This window comes from Callospermophilus lateralis, chromosome 19, assembly GCF_048772815.1.
Source record: "Callospermophilus lateralis isolate mCalLat2 chromosome 19, mCalLat2.hap1, whole genome shotgun sequence".
In the NCBI taxonomy this organism is placed as follows: domain Eukaryota; kingdom Metazoa; phylum Chordata; class Mammalia; order Rodentia; family Sciuridae; genus Callospermophilus; species Callospermophilus lateralis.
In genome coordinates, this window is record NC_135323.1 from 16,985,503 (window position 1) to 17,007,556 (window position 22,054).

General features: G+C 45.9%; 1 protein-coding gene across 1 annotated transcript in view; it reads left to right on the forward strand.

The window, feature by feature from the left end:
- Window positions 1-1,063: 1,063 nt before the first annotated feature.
- The window catches only part of Cacng3 (calcium voltage-gated channel auxiliary subunit gamma 3), an 81,892-nt gene continuing 60,901 nt past the window's right edge, over window positions 1,064-22,054 (forward strand). Inside the window, exon 1 of the mRNA XM_077106099.1 lies at window positions 1,064-1,274. Coding sequence (XP_076962214.1) covers window positions 1,064-1,274 — 211 coding nt within the window. The remainder of the gene's footprint in view (window positions 1,275-22,054) is intronic.

Here is a 22,054-nt window from a genome sequence, read left to right on the forward strand (position 1 = left end):
CGGAGAGAGCGCCAGAGTGCGCTGCGGGCTGCTTCCCCTTCCCCTCTCCTTAACCCTTGGCGGAGCGGAGGACGAGGATCGTGCCGCAGCGCCAAGAAGCCAGGGCGCCGACTGCCCTGGGCTCCCGAAACTTTGCGCGGAGCGTGGGCAGGACTAGACGGAGCCGAGCCGGCTGCCTGGCCGGGGAAGGGTGCCCGGGGAGCGACCCTGGTGCATCCCGGGTCCCTGGCCCAGGCGCGACCGAGGCAGGGGCGCCGCTGCAGGAGGGAGCTGTCCGTTCAGCACCACGGACCATCCACCCCGGGCGGAGGAGCCGGAGGCCGGGCAACAGGCGGGGAGCTGTCCCTTCAGCACCACGGACCTTTGCCCTCCCTGGAAACCAGGCGGCCCCCGCCCAGGACTCTGCCTTTTTTCCCAGTTTGCGCGGGGGTGTGGGAGCAGGCGGAGAGCTTTCCTGGGAGGCTGGGGAAGCAGTGAACACTCTTCTCAGCGATCGCCTCCCAGCAGTGCTATTTTTTGCCATCCGCCCTCACCCCCAGCACACGCGCTCGCACACACACACACACACACGCACGCACACACACACACACACACACACACGCGCGCGCGCGCGCACACACACACACACACGCACACACGCGCACACAGACCTCTCCGGATTTCTTTTCCTTGAGTCTCCCGGGGCTGTGAGGAGCCAGGCGCATCTCAAAGCGAGCTGGAGGCGCCAGGCTCTGAAGCCATGCCCTGCACGAACCCTTGTCCTTACCAAGCTGCTGAGGAATGAAAGGAAGCCAGGGACCCTCCGAAGGCAGCAGTGATGTGGACCAACCCCCTGGAGCCAGCACCCTCCCGAGGGCCCTAGACGACCCGGGGAACTGGAGAGAGCTCAAGACAGGAAACCCCAGCTTTCCTAAAGTCCCCGTGGATGCTGACAAAAGGAGATCTGAATTGTGGGGAGAGCCTGTCCTAGGTTACACAGCTGCAGAGTGATTTTTTTCTCCTCCGGCACTGAATCTCCCCCCCGCCCTCCAACCCCCAGACGTCCAGAGTACCATGAAGAATTATGAGGATGTGTGACAGAGGTATCCAGATGTTGATCACCACCGTGGGAGCCTTCGCAGCTTTTAGTTTAATGACCATTGCAGTGGGCACGGACTACTGGTTATATTCCAGAGGCGTGTGCAGGACTAAATCTACAAGTGATAATGAAACCAGCAGGAAGAATGAAGAAGTAATGACCCATTCGGGGCTGTGGAGGACCTGCTGCTTAGAAGGTATTTACAAATTCCTCTCGATGGCTCTGAATTATCCGGCTTCTGATATCTGGTGGGTGTTCAGGGAGCTATGGAGGCAGTGGTGGGGGAAAGAGGAATAGTTGGGATGATTGCTGAGAATGTGCAGGTGTCCAGACTGTTCCCAGCAAGACCGATGCTGTGTGGGATGAAAGTGTTGGATCTTGTTGATTGTTTTTGGTGTAAGCTTCATGTGACGAGATTTGGGTGACACTCGAGGCAGCTTCTGCAGTTGAGATATCTCGAAATCCAAAATCCTCGGGCATGTTGTGAACTGCTTGGGTCTCTGGTTAGAAAAGAGGGTCTTTACAGTTGCTTTGATTGCATTTCAGTGGTGGGGGTGAGGAAAGAAAGAAGCCAAGATAGAAGGGAGAGAGAGAGAGAGAGAGAGAGAGAGAGAGAGAGAGAGAGAGAGAGAGAGAGAGACACCCTGGTCTGACCTGGTGCATCCTGAGCTATTTCTTAACATAGTCTTTTCAGTTTCTTCTGAGTTTGGTCTAACTAGATATTGTCATAAACTTCCAATGCCAACCAGCATCAGGGTAACATGTGGAAACCCCCACCTCCTGCTACACACGTTTGAAGAAAACTTCCTTATTTATACCTGTGTCATTATTTTGGATCAAAATAAAACGGAAGTCTTTGGGAATTGAATCCACCTGCCTTCATTCCTAAATCATCCCCCAACCCTACAAATAATATTTCATGGCATTTACATAAGGTTGATTCCCCAAGAACTGCAGCTCATCACTTCTAATTCTAAAGATTTTAGAGGATTTGTTCTACATTAGAATGCAGAGGACAGAGCCGTTTTAGAATGGGTAGCCTATCTCACTCTTGAACTTGTTTCACTACATGAGGGTTGACTCTCAGTAGCTCTGGGCAGTGCCTGGGTATCATGGGGAGAGAAAAGAGAGATAAAGAAGAAAATCAAAGCCCTGTGGAACCTGGATGCCTGAGGGAAGTCACTGGATGAGAGGGACAGTAGACAGGTTCTTTTTTTTTTTTTTTTTTTTCCAGGCTTCTGAGGAATCTGTCAAGCTTATCGCAGTGATAAGCAAGAAAATATGGATTTCCTATGTCCTCCCCTCCCTTCCTGTCATAGCTCTCTCTATACCTGCATTCCCAGTGGCTGGTACTGTCGGAGCTTCTGGAGAACTTGCATTTATGTAAATGTCTTAGGAAGTCATGCTATGACATCACTCACTAGTGTAATATTGCACCATTCCTGGCCTTCTTCCCATGCCCTGACTCTGAACAACTGCTCTCCTGACTGTAGCGCTACTACAATTGATTGTGTCTCCAACGCATATTTGCAACTGGTGGGAAGCCCAGGTAGGAAGGGGCTACTTAAATTGCAACTACGATCATGTGAAGTCGAAAGACCCGAGCAAGGCAGCAAATGACCTGGGTAACCTTGGCCAAGACCTTTGCCCTCTCCAACTCTCAGTGTATCAATAGGAGCAATGATTAGTTTGCAATTGGTGGTCTTGGCTAAGCGTTCTCCCACATGTATACTGTATCCAGGGCAATGACTGAAAATTGTAACATGATTCTTTCTTAAACATTGACAAAATGCTAATATTTGTGATTATTTGTGATCATGCCCAAGCTGGATGGTGAAGTCATTTTCCTTAGGGAAATTCCATGAATTCCCTTTCCTATGTTGGCAAGAAGGAATCAAATTATATTTTGGTGATACTGGGATATGGAGAATGTTTGGATGCCCGCAAAGTTCCAGAGATGGCATTTAAAAAAATCTGAAGCACCTCTCAAGCCCCAAATGGCACATAGGTATATCATGTTTTAGTCATTTATAGTCCTTCTGCTTCTTGCAACTAAACCTGGAAGTACCCAATGAAACACCAATTTTGGCTTTCCCCATTATACTCTATGAAAAAAAAAAAATCTGTCAGAGCAGAAGTGTGGCCTAAAATTTCTGAACCCTTGCTCAGAATTTCTCAAGTGATGGTTTCCTCTTTTTTCCCAACATCATGTCCTACACCCACAATTTGCACAAGGAATTGGAACTCCACCCAGGCTTTCTGTGGGCTTGGTGGGAGAAGTGAGAAATTGACTCAAGAAGGGAACTGGATGAATTGAAGATGTGTTCTTGGGCAAGTGAATTCTTCTGAGAAAATTCATTTGCAGTCTTCCTACAATTTGGCCCAGCTAAATCTTTTTAATACTTTTGAAATATTAAATACAACAAGATGCACAAACATTAATGAATCACAACAAATTTTTTAGCTAATGTATACAGCCCTATCACTAACATGTAGATGGGCCCGGCTAACATTTGAAATGGGATTCTTTCTTAATATACCCAATATATCAAGTGCTCAAGGATCCTTTAGTGTCTGCATGGTAAGATACAGGCTTCAGGCAACATCTATTTCCATCCTTTGAGATTGAAGATGCATAGCCATCTCTTATTTGGTATCTCTTTTTCTGTTCCCGAGCCTCAACATCTTCATCTTCTGGTCCTTTATGTATCCAAGGAGACCGGGGGTGGGAGTGGATCTTGTAGCTCAATTTTCTTACAGACCCAATCAGAAGAGTTCCTCCTTCCATACATTTTTAAAAGCCAAGAGACAATGTGGCTAATTTGTCCAAAAAGAAGAAAATGCTCAGGAGGGACAGGGCAGTTGTCTGACGGTATCTGAAGGGCTGTCATTTGGAAGAGAGATTTGAAATGTTCTATGTAGCCTCAGTGTGGGTAGAAGTAGGGACTAGAGTTAAAAATAAATAACTATCCAATGTGGAATGGGCATCTCCAGGAAGCGATGGAGTCCCCGACATCAACGATATTCACGTGGGAGAAAATAACTTCAGTTGTTCCTTGACTTGACTAGACATTGGAGTCTCATGATGAGTTTTTCCAAAATAGATCACATCAGGACCCACAATTAAATCTCCTGCTTCTCTATGTCTATGGTGGATCGCTAGACTCTGAATTTTCTAAGTCCTCCAGGCAATCGTGAGGTTCGAACCGACACATACTGAGTATTTACAACAGGCTTGGACCCGACTATGTTTGATAATGAGGATCACACCACTCAAGGAAGAGAAGGATACTTCCAGTTTTTATTCCCATGACCCACCAGCATGTCCTTGATCTTTAGCCCTTGCTAGATGCTAACACTGCTCTATGAATTTAAAAAAAAAAATCCTTAAACTTTTGATTAAATGCTTTCCTGTTCGGAAGAGCTCAGTGATGTAGATACAATTATCATTAATCCCATTTTATAGATGAGGAAACTGAGGGGGAAAAATTACATAACTTGCCCAAGGTCACAAACCTCCACTCAGCAGTCAATACTTAAAATCTACAGAAGGCTGCTCCTCGGAGCATTTGCTAGAGAACATTAATTCGTGTTCTGAGGGATGGTTTGCTACTGGTACAAGCATCAGCTCAGGAGAATGCCCAGCCACATGGGTTTTTCCATTCTAGAAGTCCCCATTCTCAGAACACTCAGCCCGTGTGGCATCAGCAGGAGAGCCACAGCCACCAGATACCACCAACTCAGAGGTGGCAAAGGACACGCTCTGAATGAAAAAAAAAAAAAAAAAAAAAAAAAAAAAAGATCAACCTATGTACAGACACCCACACTGAGAAACCGAAATGAATGACTGACTCATTATCTGAAAAAGCATGTGAGGCATCCACCAAGTAGTGCCTGCCCTAACCTGCAGCAGGTTTCCAATGGCAGCCCGTGAATTGGAATGAGAACATGTGCAATCTGGAACTCTCTCATTAAGAAAAACCTCTTCAAGTCCTAGCTACAACCAAAGCAATGTATTTCCTGGGTGGAAAGACCACTGGCCTAAGAGCTTAGAAGCTCTGGGTAATGAATCCACTCAGTGTTACTAACAGTTAGCTCCACTGTGTGTCTCGCTCTCCTCCATTGGAACCCAGTGGGCCCAATTCTAAGAAGAAGAGCTTATGGTGAGATGAGGGAGTAAGAAATACAATTAAGTGTCCGTGCGGCCTAGGCAAGCAGTGTGAAGTGTGAAACAAGTATTTCAAAGTCCTCTGGATTCTATGGGGCAGGGGAAGATCGACGGTACCTGAAACTTGGTCTCGGTGTGGGGGCAGTAGGGAGTGGTGGGGACTGTGGCAAACTGAAGGGCACAAGCACCATCTAAAAAGGCAACTATGACTTGACTTCAGTTGATTTTCACCTCGGGGAGATGTGCACCCAATGGGGCCCAGAAGTCCCTATAAAGAAAAGCCAGGGTGCAAAAATCTCTTCAATTTCAAAACGCGGGCAACTGGTTTGCCTTCTTAAAAAATCTGGCATTCATTTTTTCCATTGTAGCTGAACTTGGCCTACGGGATGCCAGTTTGGAGCCCCCCAAATTGCCTCAGTGACCTTTCTAATCCAAATTTTGGATATTTTCATATCTGATCCCTAAATTGTCCTTTATAAGCCGATAATCACTTTTTCAATTCATTTTTTTTTAAATTAACTGCTAAGAAAAGAAAGCCCACTTAGGATTTTAGGACAGGGAACTTAAAATTTATGGAAAAGAGGTTCAATAAACTGCTGTTTCTGCTCCAGATGGGCCTCGATGACACCAAACATCTGGCAGAAAAACTGGAAAAAAAAAAATTAGCCAGTCATTAGAAGTTCCCCCATATTTCCTCATCTCCAGATGGTTGACTTTTTCAGCCAGATGGGGTTCCAGCTTTATTTATGTGTTCGGAAGGCTTCAGGGAAGCTGCAAAGATGTGGTTGAGGATGAGGGGAGACAAAGACATCGCAGTTATGGAGGACTTCCTGTGTGCCGAGCCCTGGGCTCAGACGGGGTGACTCACGTTTGGCATCTTCTACCCGCCAGGAGGCTTGAACGCCATAAGGACCCCTGGGTTTGGAGACACTGCAGCTTAGACACAGTTCCTAAGTAGCCCCTTCTGTTCCCCCAGTCCTGGACTGAATGCCACACCCCCCTCCTTAGCCATGAGTGTAGAACGTTCTAGAGCTCTTCTTCCTGTTCCCTTCTGTATTCTTCCTCCTCACCCACAAGGCAGGAAGGAGACTGGGGTCCTAGGAGAGGTGTGGGTGACCTGGCCGTGTGTAGGTTTAGTCAGGACTGGGCAGAAAGTAGAGGTCAGGACGTAAGCATGATGAACAGGCAAGTTTCCACCGACTTCCCACCAGGCTACAGCCCCCCTGGCCCCTTCTGGAACCTCCCAGAGATCCCTCAAGTGAAGGGTGAAGAGCCGACCCCACAGCACCCTCGTGGCCCTGGGAAACCATCTGTTCTTCTGGGCTGGCCTTGTGCTCTGCTGATGGCTGAATATTTGAAATCTCACTCTGAGTTGTGTCATCCCTGGTAGAAAGAACCTCCTTATGTTTTTCTGCCTCTCCTGTGTGACTCCACAATCCCACCCATTTTAAGAAGTAGATGCTTTGAAAATACTGTTGTTGGTTTCACCGCTCAAAATTGTATCTTTTGGATTAGAATAAAGGCCCATGGCTGGCCTGTGTCCCAAGGCTGGGTGACCAGTGTGGTTTATTTGTATGGGGTAACTAGTGGGTGTCAAGAAAACAAAACAGGGAATCAGGCAAAACGAGGGCACGTTCTTTTAACGTTCTCCCAGAGCTGTGTGCAACAAGTTTACCTGAGAAGTCATCTCATTCTCTGGGGACATATATGTTTAACTTTCCTTCTCCTTCTCCTTCTCCTTCTCCTTCTCCTTCTCCTTCTCCTTCTCCTTCTCCTTCTCCTTCTCCTTCTCCTTCTCCTTCTCCTTCTCCTTCTCCTTCTCCTTCTCCTTCTCCTTCTCCTTCTCCTTCTCCTTCTCCTTCTCCTTCTCCTTCTCCTTCTCCTTCTCCTTCTCCTTCTCCTTCTCCTTCTCCTTCTCTTCTCCTAATAAATTTGGGCCTAGCTGCTGCATATTCCCTAGTAGAAAACTGAGAAAATGCATACATATAATTTTTGGTCAGTAGAGGGACACATGATTTCTGTTCATTAGAAGAGATAACCCCAAAGATTGTGGATTTAGTACTTGCTTTCCGGAACACTAATCCGTTTTATATCTAACTTAGCAATCTTACTGGAGAACTTTTTCCCTGAAAAATAAAATAACCAGTTTTTCCCTTCCTTATAGTTGAGTTGGAAAAAAAATCTGACATAAGCTCACTACGTATTTTAGGAGAATTGTCTTTTTTTTTTTAAGCAATTTGAAAATTATACTATGACGTGGGGGAGTTCCCCCAATGAAAACAATGTTTCTGAGGTTGAACAGAAACCTGGAAAAGCCCAAGGCTCATTTCCTCTTCCCACATCCTTGTGACCCTGCCAGAACGCACCGCTCCAATAGAGGAGCCAACATGCCTTCACAATGTATTCGAGACCAGAGTGGATGCCGAATAATAGCAGGGGTTTGGGGGCCAGGTGGACTTGGGGTCTCATCTGGATCCTCCCACTTCCTGACTGGGGGACCTTGGAAGTTCCTTCCCCTCTGAGCATTATTTTCCTTACCTGCCGAAGGGGAGAGAACAAAAATAGCAGGTGCTCTGAACGGTTTTACGTTTAGTTCTTGTGGCTCCTTCAAGCTTCTGAGTAACCCATTGGCCATGAGCTCATGATCCATTCATTTTAGACGTTATCTATTTGCAAAGAAAAATGGTAGTTAGCCTCATATACCAATTTCTCCCCTTTCTCCAAATACTTTGAGTTCCTCTACCCGTGGCTCCAGGAGAATCATGCGTATCAAACAGGGGACCTGGGAAAAAGAGAGACTAGTATCTCATCACCGGATTGGATGCGCCCAGGTACCAGTCTCAGCAAGGGAGTTGGGTGGGGAACAGGGTGAGTAGGCGACGGGGCAGCCTGTTTGGAATGGTGAGGCCCTGTGTGTGGACTGGTTCCAGTGATAGAGAGCTGAGTTTGAGCCTTTGTGCACCTGTGCCCAGGCAAACTGCCCCTAGTCACCCACACTCCACTCATCAGACTCACACCTTGGCCCAGAACTCTGTCTACCCAAAGGGAAGAGGATCTTTAAAAAAAAAAAAATGGTACAGGTCAACTTGGGTACCAACAGCATGGGTCTGTGAGTGGCTGATAGCAGGAGCCAACGCTGAATAGGAAATCCTGCCCCAGAGTTAGATATGCCACATCAGGGAAGGAAGTGGCGGTGGGAGGGCACCCTAAGACCCTTCACTAGCCAAGGCATGTTCCCTGCTGAGAGTCAACATGTAGGTCCCCGCCACACAGAGATCACAGCCGTGGGTGCTGGCTGGAAAAGCTGTAACAACCAATCAGAGAGATTTGCAAGGTCACCCAGCAAAATGAAGTGACAGGTTGATTTTTTTCTCTCTCTCTCTCTCTTCCTGCTCTGGTCATGGGTCTCCAAGGGAAATGGGATTTGCTATCGTTTGGAAGCACAGAAATCTCCTCCCTTCCGGAGGAGAGCCAGTAAAGCAGAGATAAAGGAGGAGCATTCTGGATTTGAGTAGCATTTCAGGGGTCTGCTGAGGCTTGCTCCCCAATGCTGCAGATGAACAGCAATGTCTAGAAACTTCTCAGCCGAAGAGATATCCCTGCAAGGAAGGGGCTCATCTATGGCCACTTCCTGTGGGCTTGGGTGGGACAGCCACCTCCAGCGCAAATCTTCCCTCCTTCCTGGAATTGGTAAGCCAGAGAGGTAGTGTTATGGATCCTGAGGGTTTGCTTCTAAGGGAGCTATAGAAGGAGTGGACAGGCCATGAGAACCAACCCCAGAGAGATCCAAGGGCCAGGCCCTGAGCCTTTCTTTCTTTCTTTCTTTCTTTCTTTCTTTCTTTCTTTCTTTCTTTCTTTCTTTCCTTTCTTTCACTGATTCTGACACACACTGATGTCAGGCACTGTTCTCAGGAAGCACTCTACAAACACTGCTTCATCTCCACGACTTCCTCCGGAGATAGATCTTATTATTATCCCCATTTTGCAAAGAGAAGTGTGCAGTCAATCAGAGCCAGGATTCAAACCCCACTCTCTGCTGTCTTTTATCACCTAATGCCGGCCTAAACAGGCTGCACTGGTCTCATAATGGTCTTGTCCACTTCTGGTTTTTCTGCTCCACTAGCAAGAGGACGGCGGCTCAGAGGGTAGCCTGTCCAAGATCATGCTTCAAGGTGACAGGGACGTGAGCCTCAGCCTCACTCGCCCTGACCATCACACCACACTGCCTTGATTTAAAAGCCCAGGCCTAATGGGCTGGGTTTCCTTCTACCTGTCTGCTCTGATGTCAAGGAGAGTGTGGTATCAATCACTAGCTCTGAGCCATTCAGTGACTAGGAAAAAAAAAAAAAAATTACTCCAACAGTTGCCACAAGCAAGGTCAAGGTCAAAGAGAGAAAATAGTGAAGCCAATAAGACTTTTGGCCTCTGTAGCACTGGGCTGTGAAGAAGCACTGTCTCTGGAGGTTCAATGCAAATTTTTATTTTAAAAGGTGACGTGTCAATCATTTGGAAATGAGAAGCACAGGCGTCTGAGGGGGGCAGGGCGGTGCACGTGAGCAGACCACTGGAGGGCGCCACATCTTCCGCACCGGGCCCAGCGTGTGCAAACTTGGGCATGCCATTAGGTTCGTGGCTGCCCCCCTCCCTGAGGATTAATCTTGGCACAGTATTTATTTGACTTCTTTGAGCTTTCGACTCTGGGTCAAGCAGAAGTCAAGGATTCCATCCCCAGTCCACCTCCTGGTTTCGGGTTTGGACAACTCTATTCCACAGGCAAAATCCATCGGCAGCCAGATCCCCAGTGCATCCCTCAGAGGCCAAAATCATCTCTGAATGCTCACCAGGCAGTGCACCCATGTACCGCCAGGCCTGATTCTTGCTGACCTTGGGCTTGAGTGGACCAGAAATGGGCAGATGGATGAAATTTGGGGCGGACAGGTCCTAACACCAACAAATATTTTGTTACCATCCCCAAACTCTATTCACCACCTTTCTCTGAATCACTAGCCTAACGCCAGAGCCTGGGGTGTATAGTAGATGCTCAATAAATATACATTACTTTGTTGCTGGAGGGAGGATAACTCAATTACCTTGCGCTTCTCCTGGTGTAAGCACACTAATCCCTAACGATTGCTGTTCTGCTCCTGAGTGCTTACAAACCACCCTTTTAATAACATATCCTATTATGCCGGTCATGATTTTTTTTTTTTTTTTTTTTATAATTCAGCAGCCTGTAGTTTATGGAAATCTGGCTTTCCAGTCTTGAAAAAAAAAAAATCTCCATGCTATTTGTCATCTGTTATTTTCCATTTTGTCCTTGAAGATTGTCCAGAATAGTTCAACCATCGCATCTTAAAATTCCTCCAATACCTTGGGTGCAAACTTGTTGTGTGGACATATTGTGTATACACCCAGCAGACTGCTTCTATTCCTTGTGCCTAAGAGTCTCTCTATATATTTAGTTACCTGGACGTTTAGGAAATAGAATTTCCACTACTCTATATTCTGTAGCATATGCTGTTTGGTATCATGCATCGCTGCTCTGGAATCCGATAATACCTACCTGTTAAATGAGAGCGATTCAAAAACTCACGGGTAACGAGTGGGTTCGGGGGGCATCTTCTCTTATCTAATCCATTACAAAATTCTACTGTCGCCCGTGGAAATTGGTTTTGGCAGAGGGCAGTTAATAGAGATGCATATTTACCACAAATCATTTTGACCCTTTGCAAATCCCGGGGGCTGCAGAACCAATTAGCTGTTTCTCAGCTGAAGATACCTTAAAAATCTGCATCACCCCGTGAGTTCTGATTCTTCAAAATATTGCTTTTCACCAAAGATGAATCTGGTGTGGGATCAAAATGTTCTAGGTGTTTAGAGAAAAATAAAAAAGATCAAATCAAGAGGCAATGATGTTAATCGGAGTCAAAGGGTCTACCGTGCAGCATAATAATTGCCCCTTGTGCCTTTGCACTCTGCGATGGGGGCAGGATTCAGCTCCTGAGCAGTGGGGGGATGGCAGGGGTTGGGATGGGAGGAATTATAAGGTCTGGACCAAGGAAATCAGGGCGAGGCCAGCTCTGGAGGACTATTTGCCAGCGAGAGTCCCTGGGGCTTAGCTGCAGGGACCTCTCATTGCCCTAAGAAGTAAGGAATCATTTCCCAGCACAAGGGACTCCTTCCAAATTACCTGGCACCGGGGCGCTGGGGTGAAGTGGACACTGAGGTGAGTTTCCTTGAGAAGGTGACACTTCATTTACAATGTGAAAGAGGCGAGAACCAAGCCCAGTGGTTGCTGGGGGAAGGGCATTGAGGCAGAAGGATCAGCAACTGCAAAGACCTGAGGTCTCAAGGCAGCTGTGTGGCAGAGGAGGAGGGAAGTGGGTCAGTCGAGGTCCTGGGGGAGCCAGGCCACCCCCAGGCCTTGAAAGGAGCTAGAGGGACTTGGACTTTGACTCTGAGCAAACTGGAAGCCTCTGGGGAATTTTGGACTCCTGTTCTTGAGTTTGCCAGGTCTGAGTCTTCTCCACGGTGTCACCTGCTGTGGTTAGTCCTGTGACTGTCCCTCCTTCCCTCAGGCAAGAGCTTCAGCTGTCTCTTTAAAACCTTTGCCCTGCTCTGTCCTCAGCCTCCTGGTGACAGGGCGCCGTGAAATAGCATCTCAGCCTTGTCCTCCTTCTTCCCCTAAAGAGGAATCCATCCGTGGTCCCTTATGATTCTCAGTGTTTTAATTCTCACTGGGGCGGGGGGGGGGGGGCGGTTTAAATAAAAAGTGACAGCCACGTAGAAACTTCTGGCACTGACGGAACCTTGCAAAGATCTTGCAGTCATCCTTCCCGCTGGGCAAAGCCCCTTCCCAGCTCACGGACCCTCTCCCACCCTGCGGCTCAAGCTGGCACGTCTTCCCCGCAGGCCCCCCAGCCAGCCTGGAGAGCCCATCAGACGTGCTATTGGTGGGCACTCTGGCCGGGGTCCCCTGCCCTCTGGGTGCATCTCCAGCAGCCACTGGACACAATGCCAGGTCCTGAGGACTTGGATGAGGACCAGGGAGACAGAGTCGGTAAGCTAACCACCGTGAAGGGGAGGTGCAGGCAAAGATGGCGCACCCAGGTGAAGCTCCCGCAGCATCGAGTAGGAGGCCCTGGCTCAGTCAATGTTGGGGTTGTCATGGAAACGCTCCCTTAGGGCTTCCGCCTCCCCAGAGCGCCTGGTCCTCCGGAGGTGCTCGAGGCACTTTGGCAGAACACCCAGAGGCTTGTGGAGAACTCACCACCGAGGACTGTGCTCTCCTGGTCCTGGGAGTTGGAATCCAAGGGAATTCAGACCTCCTGGCCTCTTCCCCTTAGGCAAAGGGGACAGAGATCCTTTGAGCGATCACACATTTATTATTGAAAAAAAATATATTATTGAAAAAAATTGACCCTGGCTATTCAATTATAATGGTGTTCTTTTGAGTGGTATGTTTTTTGCATGGTATTTTTCCTGGTATATTTTCTTAATCCAAATACTTTTAAAATGTATAAGTGAGGGGCTGGGGCACAGATAGAGAGCTTGCCTAGCACGTGTGAGGCACTGGGTTCGATCCTCACCACATAAAAATAAATAAAATAAAGGTATCGTGTCCATCGATAACTAAAAATCAGAAATATGAAAGTAATGCAAAAGCATATTTTTATTTTTATTTAAAAAAATTTTAAAGCCCACGTCCTTTGATTTGTTTATTTTTGGTACTGGGAATTGAACCCAGAGGTGCTTAACCACTGAGCCATATTCCCAGCCCCTTTTTAAAATTTTTTATTTAAAAACAGGGTCTCACTGAATTGCTCAGAGCCTTGCTAAGTTGCTGAGGCTGGCTTTGAACTCACAATCCTCCTGCCTCAGATTCCCAAGCCACTGGGATTACAGATACACACCACCAACACGCAGCCAAAAACACATTTTTAAAAAATATAACACAAAATCTATCTCTGAGTTTATCTTTGTACCCTTACTATAATCTCATCCACTCCTGCTCCCCCAAAATGATTGCCATTTCCGGTTTGGTGAATAGCTAATAAATATCATTTCCTTATTTTTCCACTCTACCAAACCAAAGGGTTGAGAGAGGGTATGATTTTCCTCTTTGAGTTCAAATTCTTCAGAATCTACTCAAAAGCTTTCTAAAATCTATCTTATTATGTATAAAGGCACTTAATCATTCACACTATTTTAAAAATCAAATCAGAGAGAAGGGATTTTAATGACAGTCACCCACCTCCTCCTCCCCAGTGCAAGTCATTTTTTTTTTTTTTTAACCATTTCTGATTTGGTTCTGCCGGTGTTCACCCACATCCCTAAATAATATGTTTGTCTATTTCTTGATTTATCATCTATTGACTTCCTGCCATGATACGGGAGGACTGAGCTAACGTACTCCACCCTCGGTATCGATCAACTTTCTAATTTCTAAAAGTAACATAAATCTTCATTTCTTTTCCCACTCACCTGGGATAGAATGTCTTAGCCTCACGCTTTCTGGGAGGAGGATGGGCACATCCTCCATCGGCCTCTACCTGTGTCTGCTGGCTACATCTGTTCCTCAGCGTCAAGACTCATCCTGGTGCGTTCTGTTCTGCGGCTGCACCAATGCCTTCCCTGCTCGGGCTGTGGACAGACTCTGAAGGTGGACAGCCAATGGCCATGATGATGACCATGTAGATCACGTTCGACTCCAGCTGAGGGGTTTTCTGTCATTTTCCCTTTCTGGCTTCGATGTCACCATCTCTGAGTCGCTGGAAGGAAAATATCCAAATGGTGTTCACCAGTTGCTCAAAATTATGTCTTGGGTGTGTTTACATCACAGTTGGGCAGTTTAGTACAATTTTCATTTTTTTTCCTGGAGTTTCTGAAGGACCCAAGGGGGTTTTTAACACGCTCTTTTAGAGCAGAATCAGGTCTTTCAAAACACACCAGCCCTGTGTGTGTGTGTCGGGGGGGGGGGGAGATCTTTCTGGAAGAATTACTCCTCTCTCCCCACCTCTTTTTCCTACTTCTTCAGTAGAGTCTGAGGTTGAGTATTCAAGCTCTCCCACCATGAGCTCAAGCAAGCTCGAAAATCAAGTCAGCCACATAGGACGGCCTGACTTCCGGTGCGTCACTTAAGCTGAGTTGGTTTCCTCATCTGGATTATCATTGCGCCCACTCCTAAGGTTGCTATGGGTACTTAATATTTGGATGGCACTTAGAAGAGTGCTTGTCACACATAAATACCAAGGTGGTGGTGGTGTGCTTATCCCATTTTCCCGGAATAAACAGATTGCACAGAATCTCCTCATCTGCACTGTTCTGTCAACAGCAGGAAATCATCTGGGCCGTGGCTGCTGTATCCCCAAGAATCTTCTCCACCCTCAGAGAAGACGGAGGCAAAGCCAATGATACAGTTGATGGAGACCCCTCCCAGGGAACCAGGCTCACAGTCTTTAGAGACCAAGTCTGGGGCCTGATTCTTTTCAAAGTCGTTGACAGGGTCATCAAAATGTCACAAAATCTACGTCCCTAACATTCTCCTAGCCTCTCAGGGTCCCTATTCTCGTAGCTTCTCAGTGACAGCAGCAGGATTCGAACTCGGGTCTTGCAAATCTGAAAGCCAAAGTCCTTCATTCCGATGCTACAATCCAGCCTTCTCAAGGGTGGACCACTACCAGAGCCAGGGGGCAGGGACGCAGGCTTCCCAAGATCTTTCCAGAAAGTCCACAGCATCAAAACTATTTCAGAGTAATCATAACCTCCTGTTTGCCTTTTTTCATTGTGTTGACATTTGCACTAATGATGCAAAAGCAGAGATGGGTACACCTGCTGGAGCCTGAACACAAACCATGACAGTGACTCAGTTGGCATTGTGTGAGTTACCACCACTCCTAGGCAGAGAAAACATCAGTGTCACTTTAAGATATTCCTGGCAGAACAGCAAGAAAAAAAGAAAAGAAAAAGTGTTCATTTTATTAAATCTCAAGGCTGGAGCAGTCGATTTTAATAGTGTGGGTAACACAGTGGGAAGCATCTTCGAGGCACCTCAGATGCAAAGCCAAGCGCACTGGTGGTCTCTGGCAAAGACCCTCGAGGGACGGAGTCGTGAGCTGAACTCGCTGCTTTCCCCCCCAACCACTACCCCATGAAACGTCATATTTACTTGAAAGAATGACTGACAGGCAAATTATGGTTATTCAGACTTGGGTATTTGGCAGATTTTTTTTTTTCAACAAATGAGCTAAGTAAGCCTGTCACTTCAAAGAAAGCAACTAACAGTATTTGTTGCCAAGGATAAAATTCAAGGTTTCAAGTGAAAATTCCAATTTGGGAAAACTTGTATCTGGCCCCATGAACCAATGTGATGTTCTTTTTTTTTTTTTAATATCATGTACTGAAATGTGGCAAATTTAGAAGACCTGTGTAAGTTAGTGAATCAATATTTCCCAGCTGACCAATGCATATGCCCGGTAAAAGATTCATTCAGGGTGCAAGATTAGAACAATGGCTTTTAATAGGTCAGAATGTGAAAAGCTAATTAATATGGTTTCAGATTCTACATTGCAACCAGCTTTTAAGAATCTATACTTGTTGAGATTTGGCGTAATAAAAAAGAACAACGTCCACAAATATTTTCACAGGGTATTCAAATATTCCTCTCTTTGCCATCCACATATTGGTGTGAGATTAGATTTTCATTTACTTCGGCCCAAACAACCTTTGGCCAAGGATCAAATGCAGAGTCAATGAGAATCTGACTTCTATGAAGCCAGACATTGAAGAGGGTTGCAAAGAATCTAAAAACAAATGCCACTCTTCTCATTCAATATTTTTTTTCTGGAAAGTATATCATTTTTTTTCATGAAAATGTGTTATTGATGGTAATGTGCAACTGGGGTTGCTCATCATTTGGAAATGAATTGAAAATTTAAATGTTTTTTTATTTTTTTGCTTCTTTCTAATTCAAGAAATACCAAATAGATACAAGTCACAAAAACAAAAAGCTCAATCATTAAGCGTGTAGCCAGACGGAGAGCAAAAATTTGAGGGCTGTATTTTAATTCTGATGACAAGTTTCAGATGACCCAGGAGAGACACTGAAAGAGTCATTTTCTAACCTTGTCACATTGGCTTCTGGGCTTGCCTTTCCTTCTCCGGTGGGAGATGAAACACGGTCCCTTGGTGAGAACTGCCATCTCTGTTTCTGAGTTCTTTTTTAGTTGCAGCTAAGCAAAACCATTGTTCCTCCATTGCAAGAGGCAATGGGGGACTTCAGCAGCCCCCGGAAGAGGTGTCTTTGATTAAAATGCAGCCCTGCTGGTGTAAAGTCTGATGGGGCCCGGAGGACGCGTAGCATCTTGTGTCTTTGTTCACAAACAGTGACTCCACGGAGTCGGGATCTAAGTGCAGGATCTAATGCTGTAGCTCCTCAGGCGTTTGGTGGCTTAAATTCATGTACTGTCCACTTTCTACCCTGTAAGCACAGAGACTGCGGTGAGGATGGAGAGTTTCTGGGATGGAAGGGACTGCTGGGAAGTCTCTGAACACACACTCCCCTTGGCCCATCTGCTACTAGGTTCTAGAAAACAAAGAGAAATCAGAAGAAAAAAATTAGGCTGGGGTCTGTAGCCTGGTACATCTCTTCTGTTTCTTTGTTGCTCGCCCGGCCCCACATCTGTTCCCCTTTTCTCCTTCTGGCAATAGAGTTCTGGTTTTCTTAGGGGGTCTCTATGTCACCCTGTTCACAATCCGTGTGGTTCATATGGAACAGACCCAAACCCGGCTCTCAGGATGAGTATGTGACCTAGGAATGACCTTGAAGATTATCATGAGGCACCTGGAGTTTACACCAGGCCAGTGATTCCCAACAGGGACATTTGGCCATGTTTGTAGACATTTGTTTGGTTGTCACCATTTGGAGGGGTGCGGTACTGGATCCCGTGGGTGAGGCCGGGGAGGCTGCCAAACACCTGGCAAAGCACAGGGCACCCCCCACACCCACCCCAGCAAAGGACTATCAAGTCCCAGATGTTGAGAGCATCAAGGCCGAGAACCTGCTGGGAGGGGAAGGGGGAGCCATGGGAGGGTTGTAAGCAGAGGGGCCACGTGACCTGAGTCGGAGCTTGTACAGTGAAGCGGCCTCGCAGTAACAGACTGTAGCTACAGCAATCGCCCTGGTAAGAGAGGACTTGAGAAACGTGAAGCGCATGTGATGTGGAAATAGACATTTGGAAACTGGCCGAAGTAAAGAGCAGAGGCTTAGGGGGGAATGAGAACCTCCGGTGAGCTGTGACCCATGGCACGTAGGTCCAGACGCCGAGCCCTTGGGAGCTTCTGCATGTCCCAGTAAAGTCATAATCGCCACACCTAACATTGCACGTGCCACCTGCTACGCTACATAATTTACATGATCACATAAGCAACTCTTACTGTCCCCATCTGGCAGAGCAGAAAACGTACACACAGAGAGTTTAAGCAACAGACCCAAGGCCACACAGGTAGCTATCACCTGAGACAGAATTTGAACTCAAAGGGTAGGAGGCCATGGCTTCCCTTCATAACCACGAGGCGACTCCCCAGACGGAGAGGAAAGAATCTTCCAGAAGAAAAAAAAAAATCACAACTCTCAGAAGAGCTGACGGATGCAGGAGAGTTAGGGAGACCTAAGCAAGGCTTCATCTGGAGGCTCCTTCTGGCTGGACTGTGGAGAGCAGAGTGGGGAAGGGAAGAGGAAGATTTGAAGATGGGTTATGAGGACTTAGTGCAACAACGCAGTAACACTGGATTTCCATATTAAGGAAGGAGCAGGAGTGATAGAGGCTTCGGCCAGCACTTTGGCAGATGCTCAGAAGCAAGAATCCGACAGAATTTCCTGATGATTCTATGTAAAGGGCGAGGGAGAAGGAGGTCAAAGACTCTTCCAGCCTTCCGATCCCCTTCGGTGACAGCAAGCTCAGTGATGGAGAGGTGGCGAGTTAGCTTTTGAACATGTCGGAGTTTGCAGTCACCTATGTGACATTCAAGCGGGGCTGTTGAGGGGGCCACTGGATCGTCTGCTGTGGCGCTCCTGGGGACATCTTGTCTAATTATTTCTACGCTTTCTGATCACAAAACACTCAAACGTGCACATCCCAACCCCCGCTAATTGTAATCGAGACAACCGGAGGAAAAGGCCATTAGACGAACTGATGTTAAAAGTCCGCGTGCGACATCAGGAGGTCACCGCGGTCTAATTGGGCACGGATAAGGTTTACTGGGTCACGGGAAGCAAGTTGTGCGTAACCATTCTGTCAGCCCCTTGCCTGCTATTTCTGACTTATCTTCTGGTTCTGAGTGAGCATTAAGGAACCCTTTCATAAATGGTGACCTTTCGAAATTTGAAATGATGGTTTCTGGCTAATTTCCATAGCAGCCCTGGGGCTGCTGTTTGAAGGTCATGGGCTGGAAGCTCTTGACTTGTCTGCACCCTGTGCTCTCAACCATAATTTGGAAAAGGGCAGTGTTATTTTCATCCTTAAAATGCCTATCATTCAGATGAAGGAGCATCTTCATGGTTGTGTGGTCAAACATGGTTTGAGGATGAAAAATGTAATAAGCTTATTTAAAAAAAATAAAAAATAAAAAAGACCAGACCCAATCTCTTGTGCAGAATTCAGGAGCCTTTTGCTTGAAGTCTGAAGTCCTAATAATACAATAATACTGTCCATGTCACCTGGAAGTCTCTGAGTGGCACCAAATTCTGTTTTAAGACTGGAGATACAGAGAAAGGAGAGAACCTGATTGGTTCACATCACCCAAGAGTGGAGACAGGGTTAGATGCATGGGGTTGAATCTATTGTTTCCTTTGCTTTCTGCACCGACTCTATTTTGAAGCCATGAATGGGAGACTCAGGGATCCACCAGGATACTCTCTTCCAGGCCAGAATCCAGCAGGAGTAGGCGTTTCCTGCCCAGCAAGCAATTCATTGGCTGGGGCTAGGTCACCTGCCCACGACTGAACCAATCACCGCAGGCAAGGGGTCTCAAAGAGCTGATTGACTGAAACTCAGTCAAGGGTTCCAATCTAGGAGTAGGAGAGCCAGAGCGCCCCCAGCCCCCAGAGACAGGTGTGCTAATAAACAGCAGCTGTGACTGGTGGGCTGCTACCTGTCCAGAATTGTTCTAAGCAATGTGCAATATTTTTTTTTCTCATTTGTTCTTTATAATGACCATTTGGGGTAGGCACTATTTTATCCCCTTTTTAATCATGAGGGGAAAATATAGTGATATTAAGTAAATTGTCCCAGAAGCCACCGCTGGTAAAGGACACAACCACAAAGAGATGAAGTCCCCTTCCCAGAGACCCACAGGAGATTCCAATAGTGGAATCCCGATGCAATCAGGCAGCCTGAGAGCCCAGCCACAGCCTTCTGTCACCACCCTGGGAGAGGATGGAGTTTCCAGATGGCCACTCTGACTTAACACTCTGCAGTTACCGAGGCTTTCAAATATGACTTCCTTTTCCCCCTCCCAACAAACTTTATGAATGAGACGGGATGCAAGAGCAGCCTCCCCATCCCCCATGAGCAACCTGGGCTTCGGATTCATTGATCAGCTCTGGATCAAACATCGAGGCAGCTGGGCCACAGGAGAGTGGAATCCCATGCCCACCCCTTCTGACCCTGCAGCAGCGGAACCTAAGAGCTTGGTAAAGGTCCAGGGCTTACCCCAGGCTTTTCCAGAGGACTCACCTACGTGTGCCACCCCCTGGGTACTTTCGGCACTCCTTATAGGCAGAGGTCAAAAATCCCAAGAACTTGGACACAAAATTACCCTCGCAGACTACAAACTGTAGACCTACTTATGCATCAATGTGTCCCTGTGAAATTTATCTTTTGTCAAATTCACATTCATGCATAATAGATATGCACACATACACACATAAAACAGATTGATTTCTGAATTTTCTAATGTGATTTTTAATCTATATTTTTATTTCTGAGATTCTGTCATACTGGTTTTTGAATTAATGTAGCTTTGCAAGACTCTGAATACTAACGATAAGGGCTTCCTTATCGTTATCTTAACTCATAATCTGATTTTCCCAGCTGTTCTATCAGCTGGCCAGAAAAAAAACTGAGATAGCAATAAAGATTTAAATAACAGATTTATTTGGGCACAATCAAAACATTGATTTCATATTTTAAATGTCTCTTTTATTTGTTAATATTCTATTCTATGTCTTTTAGAGAAATTTTAACATTTTTCACATTCAAGCTGGGGATCGTATTTCTGGGTAGTTTCTATATTTTAGGAAAGTCATGTTACTTTCCAGGACATTTTCCAAGTTATTAATATTACTTCTATAGAAGAAAGCTACTATTGATCTGTGATTATCTATTTGTAAGTTGCTTGCACTTTTCTTTTACTGGTGACTATTGTAATTAATTTCATTTAGGTTTCTGGTTATACAATCCTTTTTTTTTTTTTTTTTTTTTTGGTACCAGGGATTGAACCCAGGGGCACTTTACCATTGAGCCCCATCTCCAGTCCCTTTTTATATTTTTTTTGGAGACAAGGTCTCACTCAGTTGCTTAGGGCCTCGATAAATTGCTGAGGCTGGCTTTGAACTCACAATCCTGCAATTTAAACCTCATCCCAAGGAAAAAAAATGTGGGGGGATTGAACTCACAATTCTCCTGTTACTACAATGCAATGATCTGAAGAGAAATTTCCTGCAGGATTTTACCAAGAAGCAGGGTGTTTTCCATTGGTTGAGACAGGTTTTCTATATTACTGGTATTTATCAAGGTTTCCACTAATGTCTAGCTAACTAAGAATTTTAATCAGGCAAGGAGGTTTATATATTTGGATATCTATTGCAATTATAAAACTTTTTTTGTTTTGTTTTTAGTACCAGGGATTGAACTCAGGGGCACTCAACCACTGAGCCACATCCCCAGCCCTTTTCATATTTTATTCAGAGAAAGGGTCTCACTAAGTTGCTTAGGGCCTCACCTAAGTTGCTGAGGCTGGCTTCAAACTCTCCATCCTCCTGCCTCAGCCTCCTGAGCCACTGGGATTACAGGCATACACGCACCTGGCTGAAATTATAATTTTTTAACCCTTTTGTTTTATTAATAGGACAAACTGTATTAATGCCTTTCATCTTAGCAAACTAAGCTTCCGTTCTTTGTAATAAATCCTTGGGAGTCATATTTTATTTTTTGTTATAATGTTGAAATAGATTTGCTAAAATATAATGTGGGATATAGTCACCTGATCAAATGATTTTTCTATACTCTGAAATAGACTAAAATGGCAGGTAAATGTTCATATAAAAATTTATGACCTGGGGCTTGCTTTCTTTTTTTTTTTTTTTTTTTTTTTTTTGTGGTGCTGGGGATTGAACCCAGGGCCTTGTGCATTCAAGGTAAACACTCAGCCAACTGAGCTACATCCCCAGCCCCTTCCTTTGGAAGTGGTATATTGGTACCTTCTTTCTCATTTGTCAATGTCAGGAGTCATTTCTGTTTCCTAGAAAGCCTTCATTTCATAGAAATGTATAAAAGTTGGAGTAGAGCGTTCAACAGTGTGTGTTTACCACTTATTTTCTTCCAAGTCTGCCTGTTTTTCTTCTCTGTTTTCTCATTTGGTTTCCGACTGCATTTATAATTGGTATCCTCGCCTCTTCCAAGATTGTGCCACGAAGTTGTCTTTCAGTCTTCAAACTTCAGGCTTCGAGTTTCCATCTTTTTCTGGGCTTTCCCGTGTATTTTTGAAGAGGTTGAGAAGAACCGTTGAGAGGCAGCTCGCCAAATGCC